General features: G+C 39.7%; 1 protein-coding gene across 1 annotated transcript in view; it reads right to left on the bottom strand.

Annotated features, from left to right (window-relative positions):
- Window positions 1-931: 931 nt before the first annotated feature.
- The window catches only part of LOC141955808 (cytosolic phospholipase A2-like), a gene marked incomplete at its 3' end in the record, with an annotated part of 30,326 nt that continues 18,062 nt past the window's right edge, over window positions 932-13,195 (bottom strand). The window contains exons 6-7 of the mRNA XM_074895343.1: window positions 2,559-2,707; window positions 932-1,045 (exon numbers count right to left, since the gene is read on the bottom strand). Coding sequence (XP_074751444.1) covers window positions 932-1,045; window positions 2,559-2,707 — 263 coding nt within the window. The remainder of the gene's footprint in view (window positions 1,046-2,558; window positions 2,708-13,195) is intronic.

Here is a 13,195-nt window from a genome sequence, read left to right on the forward strand (position 1 = left end):
ACCTCAAGCCGTTTATTGAAAGCGAAACATATAACAATAAAAGAATATCTGTCAGCTTTCCGGATGGAAGCCACAGGCATCAGTAGCAGAGGTAATATACTGACCAGCAAACCCTGTGTAATCTCTCATGCTAACAAAGACCATTAAACTAAATGAAATCAAGTAGTGCAGAAACTGGTTTAGCAAGTGAAAGTTTGAAACTAGACTTTAAGAGAGGATTCTCTCAGCGGGGACACTAAGGCATTCAGTGGCACTGTTTTTTTTAATTCTCCTCTCAGCAGGACCATAAGAAGATAAATACAGTGCCTTAGGCCAGCACTCCATGTTTAATCATGAGCAACAGTGAATGCTTAGAAAACAAGTTTCAGAGCAGGATATGCAGAGAACAACAATCCTTACCTGAGATACCCCCTCCTGTGCCCCAAATACTCAGCTGTTTCCTGCCTGAAATGCTACCACCCTTACCCCCTCCACGATACTCTAATCTCTTCTTGAATTCACCACTTAGCTCTATATTAAGAAAACACATACACACATAGTACTGAGGTAGACTGATGGGATCAGAAATAGTTTCAGATTTCCTTTCATCTAGGAAGATGTACTTCTGATAAGTATCAAAAGCAGGCTAAATGTTTTTCTTATGCTTCAACAAAATGACTGAAGGAATACTCAAATAACATCAGACTCAGTGAGAGTGCTTAGGATACATCCCTTACCCTTTATAAGCACCGTTCTCTATTGATTTGTGAAGAAGTTTTATCTAGCCAGGATGTGGCACAGATAAAATTCAGACACCTGAAAAAGGACTGAGATGTGGTACATCCCAGTCTACACAGTAGTTTGGGTCTCTCAGTTCAGGTGCTCTTTAAGAACTCTCCATCATGTCCAAAGCTACACCAACAAAGGCAAAGCTATGAATGTTGTAACTTACATCATTGAAAGTTAACTGGACCTCCTTCTTCTCTCCCAGTTTCAGAGAAGATATAGGAAATGTGGACGTGCCAAGAGTCTCATCCATAACATAGTTGGCATCCATCAAAGTAACCTAGAAAAGATACACAGGTATTCAATTCTACTTTGATAAATCTTTTTAATTCCATACAGCCTACACCTAAAATTAAAAAAAAAAAAAAAAAAAAGAAAAAGGAATAAAGGAATAGGCCTAACCCAACCCAGTCAACACCCAAGGCCAACAGACATGTTCTTTTAAACAGGATAAGCTCATGTATAGTGTGGGTGGCACTTTCAAGGCAATCAATTGCATGAATGCAACAGTATCATTTACAAAGGGTTTTTAACCCAAGCACCTTTCAGCCAGTAAATCTCACATTCTAAGCAGACATAAATTTAAATTATACATATAAAATATACAATTACTTCAAATTTCCAGTTAGTAAACCTTCTCTATGGAGAAACTTACAGTTTTAGATGTGATACACCAAAAACCATACAGTAACTTTTCAGTGAAGACGGAATCCATACATCCTGTCCTTGTATCTACAGACTGAGATTTTTAAAGCAATGATTTGGCAAAATGTGCAGCATTACAAATTACATTAAACTTCTCTCTGTACCCAGCCAGATCTTCAAGTCTCTTCTCATATTCTCCATGTCAGAGCATATACCTTTTCAAAGTGTGATACTATCCTTAGATATATGTGGATACCGCAGAACACTGTTCAATGCTTTTGCTCTAATCCATGTGGGTCTATGTCTAGCAGCCTTTTTGCTCAGTGGTAGCCTTTCAAGTTCTCACATAAGACATTTAGAAAGAATTTCAAATTACCATTTAAATGGTTTCTATTAAATGAGTTCTCCAAACTCATTTAGCTTACAATTTTTTCCACTCTGGGGAATTCTATCTCCTAAAATATCATGTTTGCGGCTTGGACCATATCTTTTTGCATAAAACAAATGGAATCAAGATACAATTATTTGAATAACTAGTTGCTACATCTGGGTTCAGCCTCTTCTCAGCTATAAAGAATCTTCCTCATCCTGTGCCACAAGCAACCCTTTGAAATGATGAATGTATTTTAGGACAGACTCATTATTTCAATGGCACCTCTGTTCTGTTTCCTGGCAGAACTTTATGTCCATTGCTGTAATCTCTGTGGGCTGTCTTTTAAAACCAATAGCAATACAACAGGATTTTGAAGAGCTTACACTTTGGAGTGAAAACTGCACTTGGGATAAAGATTTACATTAAAATAATCTGAGTAGGCAAAAGGATTGTGGAGTCTGTGTAAGCTTTGGAATTCACAGAGGTTTTGTGTGTGGAGGTTGTTTCACAGATTTGAATTCTGACACTGTACTCCATCCAGAATCTAAAGGTTCTGCTGGGCACTGCGTGTGTATACAACAGTGGCAGAACACAAACATCAGTTTTAATCCAAAGACTATACTGTTCATGGTGAAGAAAACAGCTTTTAATGTTTAAAAAAAAGTTCAAATCTTGAGACAACAGATGCCATACACATACAAGCCGCTGTTATTTTAACCTTCCAAACATTGTACAACTTCCATTGTCACAGATGCAGCTCAGTCATGTCATTTACCTCAAGAACATTCTCTTGATTGGGGTCCAAAATGAACTCAAAGGTCTCGTTCCACACAGGATTCACATCGTTATTGAAATGTTTTGTTCTCTTCCTGCAGTCAGGGGCAGATGGGATGAACAGCTCCACATAGGGATCTGGAGTGTCAACTACAGAGCAAAACAGATGTTCAAGTTAGGTAAAACTCAAGTTTGGGTTGTAATATTCGACACGGTTATGTGAAACCACAGATCACCTCATGGTCTATGACAGAAAAACATTCAGCTATATAAATTACATAAATATAATGACATGAATGATATAATGATATTAACAATTTCCCAAAAAGAAACAGATATTATGCTTTTAAGAGGGGAGAAGAAAAGCCTTGAACAAACAGAACGGCACTGGGATTGATTCAAGTTTTTTGGTAGTATGTATAATTCTACCAGGCAGAGGTAATTATTTTTAAAAGTTTTTACCCCTTCTTCTCTTTCTAGCCTTTAATTACTTTGGCTGGTCTCACAGAAGTAACTACTCCACAAAAACAGTCTTCAGATAATGAAAACAAGAAGCTTGGTATACATATTTGGATCCTCTTTAACCTTTGTTGGTCTGACAATCGTGAAGGAAATCAGGCCACTTACATACTGCTAAACACAGCATAAGGAGAGTTGTTCAAATCTGAAGCCACTGCAATCATCAGAGCTCTGTGGAGGTCACCACAAAATCAAGACCTTATTTACACAGTATATTTGAATAACAACTGTGCAAAACACTAACTGAAAATGTAGAAACATATGACAACTATAGCTAATCAGAATTATCAGTGGGAGAAAAATACACACCAACAAAACTCAACGAATGGGTCTAGTAAGAGCCATTCCTGAGAGCAAAGAATGCATTGCTGGCAGCCCCATCTTTCCAACTGGTTAATATTTTTCAGTCCAGTGATGCTTTTTCTGTCCAATGAGACTTTTTTTTCTGTTGAATTGGGCCAAGGCTGATGTAGTCATTTACAGATTTCTCTAAAACATTGCTCAGATGCTTCACATGAGAGAGCATGGGACATTATCCCAGTTATTTTGGTGATCATGAAAAGCCATCTGCTCTGCTGTGGTAAAACGCACTCATCTTTCCAGCATCCTCTCCTCAAAGTTTCTCCTCTGCTTTACTGAAACATTTTCAAGCAAATACAATACCCATCACAAACAAGAATCCTTTTCTTAAAGGTCTCTTTTTGAAAGAGATTAAAACCTATTACTATATAAAAAAGGTCTGAACATTCCTCTTTGTACACACTTGAAGTCTAAAGATACTTTTTTCAACAAAGTCAAATGTTTTTAGAGACACTTGAATTTCAATAAAACATTATCAGTGAGATTGCTGAGGCCCAGAACTACATGGGCATTTCAGCTGGGAGAAAGAGGAAAAGAGCAAAACAAAAAAGTTGATACATTCAAATGGAAATCAATCACCTTTGAAAAAAAACCAACCAAACAGCCACAAAAAGGCGCAGGGAGTTCTGTACACGTACCAAAGCACAACAGAGTCAAAACTCAAAATTTTTGGTGTCCCAGTAGAGGGGAAAATCTGCCAGACCTAACATGCTTTCTGATGGCATCGCCAAACATAAGAGATACTGAACTTGCCCACAAAGTACTTCAATTACCTCTGGAGATGCAGAGTTACACTCAAGGGTCATACTTTGAATTAAGTATTCCTGTAGCTAGGGAAACTTTAGGGACAGTAAACAAACCTTCTCCTAGACTCAGGCTCCCTCGATTAAAATTCTGTATGTAAATAGATTTTGTGATTCAAAGATTTCACTGTGTGAGAATTTCCCTGGATTGCTAAAAAACTCCCCAGGACTCCCTAAGGAGTTTTAGACTGTGGTCCGTATCTGTGAGGCTTAGCTAATTACTATGGTTTCGCAAGTCACACCACTACCTGTATAATTAACAAGCAGCTATTTAAAGTTGGGGATCAGTGTGGAAAGCCTTTAAATAGCAATCTTTATTAGCTCCTAAGAATTTATGTCTGATCTTGTCTCTTATTTAAAGTCAGGGGAACAGGGGGATCAACCCCCAAGTGTTTTTTAAATCTGTTTTCTCAATGTCAGTTCTAACTAGTTGCCAACTTTTACTGAATACATTAGCTCCCTTGTGAATTACTACATAAATCTGTACCAGAAATAAGGGAATCAAGGCCCCTTGAAACTAAACAGCAAAATATCTACTGAAATCAGAAGTGACAAGATCTCATCTGGTATGTCTGGATATCAAGCACTACTTCGGCAATAAACACTACAGACTTGCTCTGCCAAGAGACTGAGCTTGCCTACAAAAGCTTGGTTTTTAACCAAAATACTGGTGCTAAACAGTGTTCTGGGCAAAACATCAATTGCTTCCCTTTCCATTCAATTTTTTATGTGATTATGTGATCAGCCCTAACTATAAGTTACAAAACTCTAATTTTTCCTTTTAAACAAAAACAGCAATTGGTTTCCTATCTGTAGACAAAATTCCGAAGCACGTGGAAAACCCATACCACTGCACAGCTGGCATACAGATGGCATTACTAACTTCCTATCAGACAGACTCCAAATAAGTGTTGAAACAGAAACTAAATCCAAGACACGGAACAACTAAAATTAGAAAAATCCATCTTTGTAACTCAGTATTGCCAAGCCGCCCCCTCGCTCCCTGCCTTTATTATCTTTTTTAACCCAAGGCAAAAAGTTAATCATCTGCCTTTTCATTTTTCCAAGTTTATTTTGTGCTATTTTCAATTAAGAAAATGAAAATCTCTTCTGTAACTTCCTTCTTCAGACAAAGAGGAAAAATACTGGAAGACTGTGTGCTCTGATTAAGATATTGCTATAAACTATACTATATTAATCAAAATCTTACTCATTATTGTTTGGGGACCAAAAACTAGCTACCAGCAATCTGGCAAGTAACACAAAAGTATTCACTTAATATATTTCAAAACATTAAAGTTATCCAGCGCAGACAGAACAGACAGAGTGTGAATCCTTTTGCATAAATGTATTTATTCCTGTTTGTGGTTTTGCTAGTTGATTTGTCGGGTGTTTTGTCAAAAAACTAACCTGAAAGTCTAAGTGAAAAGTAGCTTGATTGCTGCTGTTATCTGTATTTTGATTTTAAATGGAAGCATTTTTATGAAATTATTTATGGGTCAAAAGCTGATTGCAAGTGCAATTAATACAAGAGACTTATCGATGTAGAGACAGCACTGTCATGCATTTACTCTTGAAATACCAACCACAGACTTTTCAAAAGAAGCAACGTGTAAGAGTTTGTACTTCTTCCTCAGGACACTTCCAAAGAAAGTGAAGTTTCTATACAGCTCCGCTAGGCTCTGGGCTATACTTTGTGCAAGCATTCTCGCATGACTCCTACATCATTTGCGGGCTAGCTATCTACAGTGCATCTCAACTTTTAATGTAAGTAAAGTTTGGAACATTTGCAAATGGACATATGCACTACCATAAGACAGGGAGTGGAAGGTATGATTCCATATCCCTCTGTTCCTGGCTCTCTTTGACTATTCACAGCAAGTGCCTCAGTATTTGCATGCAACTAAAACACAGTAATTTTGCCAGCGTCAAGTGCTTCATACACAATGGCATAGATAATGCTCTGAACAGAGGGACCAGACTCCATTAGTATTTCTCAGGGACAAATAACTATGAACTGACAATTAAGTACAAGTGTATCTAAAATCCCACCTTTACACTAAAACATAAAACTAAGAGTTTCAGCTTTGATGTCAATACTAACTAATGATGTCAGAACTAACAGAAATTCCTGAAATTAGCATCTTATAGCTAGATGAATTATAAAGGTAATTGACAAAAAGTTCATAATAATCCTTTTGTAAGATTTACAGCGTCCACCAAATCGCCAGGGGTTGAAGACAGATATCCAATAACAAAAGCAGAGTCAGCATCTAAACAGTTATTTCTAAACACACTGGCTTAAGAAATGGCTGAGAGGTAGGAAGTACAGATTCAATGGCTTTTCCTAATTTGATTTATCTCCTAGTTAAGTAATTGCTGTAGAATTCTATCTCTAAATTACATTATGAATCATGAAGTGAAAAACACAATGGACAGTAATTAGGATCAATCACATTAAAAATGAGTAATGCTTTGAGCAATCTGTCTATTAAGGAAACCTGTAAAATTTTCTGCAATGACTGGAAACCATTTGATCTTATGTTACTAATTTGGTGAGATGACTGCCATCAGGCCCCCATATTAATATAATTAATATTTCAGACATACAATTTATATTTCAGCCATTCCAATTTCAATTATTTCAACAGCATAATAGACACAAAGAAACTATAGAAAGCCTGTTTGAATATAAAATACAAGGATGAAGCCACTACCATCATACATTAAAATTTATCATTTTCCCATCAAAAGCTGAAAGCAATGCAAAGTTCTTGAAGTATTAAAAAATGTGGCTTGCTACAAAAAGTTCCGCACTGTTAAGAACTTGACGTTTTTTTCCACGAGCATGTCATAAACACTTGTGATCATAATGGATATTAATTAGAACTATATTAACTTTAATTTCAGCTAATATATGCATCACGATTATAGAAAGTAGATCTGGATCCGTAGTTTTTGGACTCATGATCTCCAGATAATATATTTATGCAATTACACAAATATTTCAGAGGGTACATGGCAGAACTTCCTTAAAGAACTATATTAATTTGGTTCACTGGAGTTTTTTGCCTTCTGGCTAACCAACATCCCCTACCACCAAGTGCAACCCCATTCATAAAATCTTACTAGGTCACAAATGACCACCTTTGTCTACTTTCCACCATTTTTTTTTGATTACTGCACTACAGTACAACTTGGTTAGCACGAAGTTGCACTCAGCTGAGTGGCCTGACTGACACCAAGCTAATAACGGGAATCGCTGGACTACCTCCTTCTCCTCCAAGGAAGCTAAAAAATGCCAGCTGTGCCCTAAGTGCACATGGTTCTGGCTGGGGAAGGGAGCTCAAGCAAACTGCTCAGCCCATACTCGCTGCTGTCTGGCTGAGAGGCTCCTCTGAATTTTACAGAATTTATCAAACCTACAGTTTCTCTAGAGAAACCCAATGCAGGGGCACAAAGGCATTTCCAATGGGTTGCACATTACCTAGTATCAATCACAGTAAACCAGCATGGCACCAGCTACAGCAATCTCTTTCTAGGCCAAAAACATTGTTTCGAAATGTGTTCAAAAATAATAACTGAAGTTTTATTCAAATAGTGAATTTTTGGGGGCTTGCTGGACAATATGCTTCACAGTGGCGTGGAAATACAGTTTGGTGTCTCTGCCACAGTCGGGTGAAAATGTAGTGAATTTTAAAATCATGTTTTTTCCCAGCTCAATGTGATTTTTGCAGCTTAAGAGAATTCTTAAAACAGCACTTATCAATAATTGTCAAATATCAATAATCCCCAAATAACTAATGTTTCCCAAACAACAAATATAGGAAATATTAGATTTGGCTTACTCTTGTTCTGCTGCAAACTAGTGAAAGGACAGACTACACGAGGGCCTAAAAAAAGGTGTCTCCAGTGTTCCGGAGAACACAGGCACCATTAACTGATTAATTAAATCAGTATCAGACAGTCAAGGAGGAATGGAAAAGAAGCAGAGCACAAGGTCCCCCCTAGAGCTGTCAGCAATGCTACCTGGCTGTGTGACTGGATTGAGGGGAGGGTAAATGGTCCGATGGGGATGCTGATGCTCAGGGTATGACATCACCTTGGTGTACCCTTCTGCCAACTCACAGGCAACAAAAGTATGCAGAGTCCTTGCTGCAGAGGCTGGTGGTGTGATTTTAAAAACCAAGAGATTCTTCTCCCACCTAAAGAGGTGAAGCCCAGGAATGCCAGGAGCAGAACTGGCTGTGTAAGGCTGCCACATACAAAAGCATCTTGTCACCCTCTTAAGCAATCTTTGTGTTAAAAACTACCGCAGCTGTGCAATCGCAAGCCCTCAATCCAATAACATAAAACACTGCAGCAGCTAACAGCAACAAGGCTGAACTTTTGATCTCTCTTTTTAGATTTGTTCTGAGTTTCCATTTCCAAAGAGGACTGTAGCTGAATCTGCTATGAATTGAGGTCTCCCTTTCATAGGGAGCTGATACTTCTGGGAGTCTTCAGACAAATCCATAGTCTAGCAGTAATACAGATACTAGTCTAAGAGTCTGGAGACATGACAGAAAGCCTCAGGGAATCTAAAATGTCCAGCAGTACACACAGAGATTACCAGTAAGAGGTTCCAAGGAGGATGTGACAGGTTATTTACCGCCTGTGTTTAAGGTACTATAGGGAACGTCAGGGCTTTTGGCCTTCATCTTCAAGAAGGATTTTGCAAAGGAGATGATGCAGTGTGAGATTTCATGAGCGGAAGGTGACTACAAGTGAAGTAAGGCAGCTCCCAGAGCAGCAGCTATGTTATGAGAAAACCTGTGATTGGGTAACACGTTTATTAGAGATTACTAGTGCCTTTTATTACAGTGCTTTTCATCTCCGGCATTACTTAAGTGAAGGAAATAACTTCCAGCACAGGCTACAGTTTACTGGGGTGGGACACCACTAGTGGTTTCACTCATCCAGCCTTGAAAGGGAAAAAAACCCCAACAAATAAATTAGTTGAACCCTTCATAGGTTTAAAGCAAATTTGAAGATGACCAAAAAATATACTCTCCTCTAGGTTATCTGTACAGTTCCCTTTGCAGTCAGCCAGCAGTAAAAAGTGACTAAAACATTAGCTTGCAATAGTGCAGAGAAAAGTCTGTGTTGTCTAGTAGTGTGCCAGAATCTAAGGGGTTTGGCATTTTTTTTTTAATTTAAATGCCTATTTCTTAAGAGTCTTTTCAGTGTTAAACTTGTGAAATGTCTCCACCAACAGAGACACAAGCAGGAGAGAAGGAACAGGCAGTGTGGCTGCCTAGTTCAACTATGACTGCGGGTCCACGGTAATGTCAGGTCTGGGCAGGGATAATTTGATCTAGAGTAGGTTTAGGCATATCATCACATTCTTGGTAAATTGCTCAAAACCCACAATATCACTTTTATTCCAGATTCATGTTAGTTGAGTATAGGTTATTCCTAGTCTGGCATAAAGTCTGCTAATACAAACTTAAACTGGCAACATTTTCTGAATCTGCAGAACAAGTTTACACTGGATCTGCATTTGGTATCATGAGGCTTTAGAGGTTTTGATCCTCTACCAGCAGCTCTAGAGCTCGATTTACTGTATTGCTAAAGTGCAGCCTCCAGGCCTTCAAGTGAGAAGAGGTTCTTCCCTGACTTTTTAATTCAGACAATTGTCAGGAACGTTTAAAAACCTGGAGTTGTCCTAACTGGGCAGAACCATTGCTAAGTATAGGCTCAGACTGGCTACATAAACATCGCATCTTAGTAGAACCATCATCATTTGTACTGCAAGCAGTTACAAGAAACTCAAAAATAAAGGGATACCTGTGAATTGTTTCTGCCCCAACCTTGCTGCTCAGTCGGGTTATTACAGGCATTTCATTTACAGGGCCAAAGAATGGATTGCAAAGCACTTAGTCAGAACAGCGTAGGCACATCAATGTTAACAGGTCCATAAAGGGAAAGGGATGACTGTACAAGTAAATTAATCTGCCCAACTAAGCATGGCACAGCCTAGCATTATGCTGACGTTCCCTGTGTTTCCACTGTCCTGTAACACTGTTGGCTGGATGCTTTGATAGAGCATAGTTTTTAGTGAGAGACTTTACAAGTGTTCTTTTCTGTACTGATTGATGGGTGTGAGGAAGGGGACGATTTTTTTTCATCCCTTTCAGAGCACATTCAGTCAAAAATACATAAATGAACACATGTATTTATTTGTAAGAACTTTGATACACACTGGTATGCAGGGCAGTCAGCATGCTGCAAAATGCAAGACAGTAACCAAAGGATGTTTCAAGTAACACTTCAAAAAAAAACATTTTCAAAACAAATGAAAAGTCTTTATGCAGTAGACAGCAACCTGTGGAACTCCTTATCAAAGGATCTGTGGATGAGAAGACTTTTGTGGAGTCAAGGAAAACCGCTGAAGTTTATGCAAGAGAAACTCAGTGAGGGCTACTAATTACATCAGAAGCACATCAAGCTCAGGGAGCCCCTACTGAAGACAGCTGCGTGCTTAGAGAGGATCACAGGAAAATATCACATACTTACCCTGTTCATATTTTTCCTTTGTATCTGACTATGACTGATGTTCTTGCTGATTCTCCCCCAGGATCAGGCATTAGCCCAACCCTAACACAACTTCAAAGCCCTCCCTGGGAAGGGGGATGAGAGGGAAAGGAAAGAAAGCAGAAAGAAATCAAATTATTACAGAGGACAAACGGAATAAAAGGAGAGCAACCCCTCCTAAATGGAGGGAGTAAAAGGCTCAAACTGAAGAAACAGTGGTGTCTACAACTAACTCCCTGGAGGAGAAGCCCTACCAAAAAGTTCTGCCTGGAGACAGCACATGAAACAGAAACAGTTTCCAGTGACCATCAAGCTCCTTCCCTCTGGGGCTGCAGTTGGCCACAGTGTGGCAAGGGCCTCAAGAAGAAAGGCAAGTAGGTCCCCCAGCTAGAGTATCAGCAAAATGGATCCTTGGTCTCAGCCAGAATGACAGCTTTGATGTTATCCTTACAGTGTAACAGAGTAATGAGAGAGTTTTCCTCTAGGACGAAAACAAGTTTTCACTAACATTTTACAGAAACAGTCCCTGCCTCAATAACTACATGGCAAGTATTCAGAGACAGAATTTGGTTCTCATGGAAAAGGCATTTTTGCAACTGCAAAGAGCAGGATTTTCTAGATCAGTTTCACTGGGGAACACATGAGCCTGCTTCCAACATGACTTTCACCTCCCAGCACTGCTACTGGTTAACCCTACAACAGGGCAAGAATATTGCATGTGTCAAGAAAACTGAAAGCTAGTCTACAGTTGTCTCAGACCAAGATCTGCAGGAGACATTTCATGAGCAGTTGTTACTAGTATTGTTAATTTCTGAAGATACGCATCTTCCAAAGATACCTATTTCAGTACCAGCCTATGGCTCTAGATCCAGGGTCAGCTACCTATGGTTGGTGATGGAGCACAGACCACTACAGGGCATGACCAACAGCAGGGATGGTGCAAGGGCTGTCAGGAAGAGTCAAATCAAAAGGGGCTGCTCAAGCCACAGAGCTTGGTCATCCTGGGACTCAGATGCCCATCCAGGCCACCCTAGCATAGACTGGAGCAGTATGGGTCTAAATGGGAACATTTCTGTCTCCTTCCCATGAGATACTTCTAGCACTCCTCCTCTGGCTTGTGCTGCTAGGTGTACAGTACATCTTACAAATCCTGGCCACAGGAAGATCTGCATGTGCAGCCTGTAGGACTTGGAAGATTGGTCAACTCTGACCTACTTTTTCCAGAGGAGGAGCTTGGCTTGTTTTCCTCTTGAAACTCCCTTGCAAAAATCAGGTCCTGCTTCAGGGCCTTGCAGGAAGAACATTGTCTGATGACACTTCAACAGTTAAATCAAGCACACTGCAGCTAAGTCACAGTACAAGACTGGCCAGCTGTGATACAGAGAACAGCTGGACCAGTCCTGAATGAGCTGCTGTAACACAAACTGTTGTGTCCCTGCTCTAATACGAACAGGCAAATGTCCAATTCCTTCCCTTTCGGCTAGCTCAGGTTTAAAACACTGCACATGTATGCCTGAACTGCATTAGAGTGCTGTGACTCTGGCTTTAAATAAGACAACTTCAACACCAAGAGCTATGGCTCATAACAAACACAACCCCAGGTTACAGGCCTACAAGAGAGAAATGGTGACTGAAACGGCACTAGACATCACCTCTTCCTTCCCTCCACAATGCTGAAGCAGATCCTTCAGCCAGGGCCGGGCTGGCACTGCAGGCAGGGAAAGGTGGGTGCTGACCCCGGGCAATCCCACCGCTCCTTGCTTCCTCGGGAGAAGGAGGCAGCATCCAGGAAGCATGGCAGCAACGCTGCCCCAGGAGAAGCCCATCTCCTTGACTTGCTGGTTGCAGCAGCACTGGCCAATCGTGCCAAGAGCTACCTGTAAGAGCTGCTTTCTATCACCATGTTAGTAAGTTTTGAAACCAGGGCAGAGCTCTGTTGACCAGACTGCTCCCCCTACTTTAACTTGTTTATCTGAGCAGCCTAACTACAGTGGAATGCATTCTCAATTCCAACTAGGGGGACAGAAATGGAGATAGAAGCTGAGTACCAGTGTCACGAGCTATCCAAACTTTAAACAATTTTATTTTCAAGAAAATACTTTTTCTTTAAAATGCCCAATATTACACTGTTTATTATCATAGCATCAAAAGTAGATGAAGCAAGTAAAAGCTGCAAATCCAAAAGAGGATTAAGCAAGATTAGTGATCAAGAGTAGAGTCATACAACTGGTTTCCTTTGTAGATGCTACCAACTGTTTTGAAAGCCAGTATACTTAAAAATAGATCTTCAAAATGTAATTCAAATTTTACAATGCTTCCTTTGGCCCAGTTTTCCAGTAAGCCCCCTGAAATTCCAAAAGGCGAGAGATTCAATGGAAAG

Source organism: Athene noctua, unplaced genomic scaffold (genome assembly GCF_965140245.1).
Source record: "Athene noctua unplaced genomic scaffold, bAthNoc1.hap1.1 HAP1_HAP1_scaffold_667, whole genome shotgun sequence".
NCBI classification, from domain to species: Eukaryota; Metazoa; Chordata; class Aves; order Strigiformes; family Strigidae; genus Athene; species Athene noctua.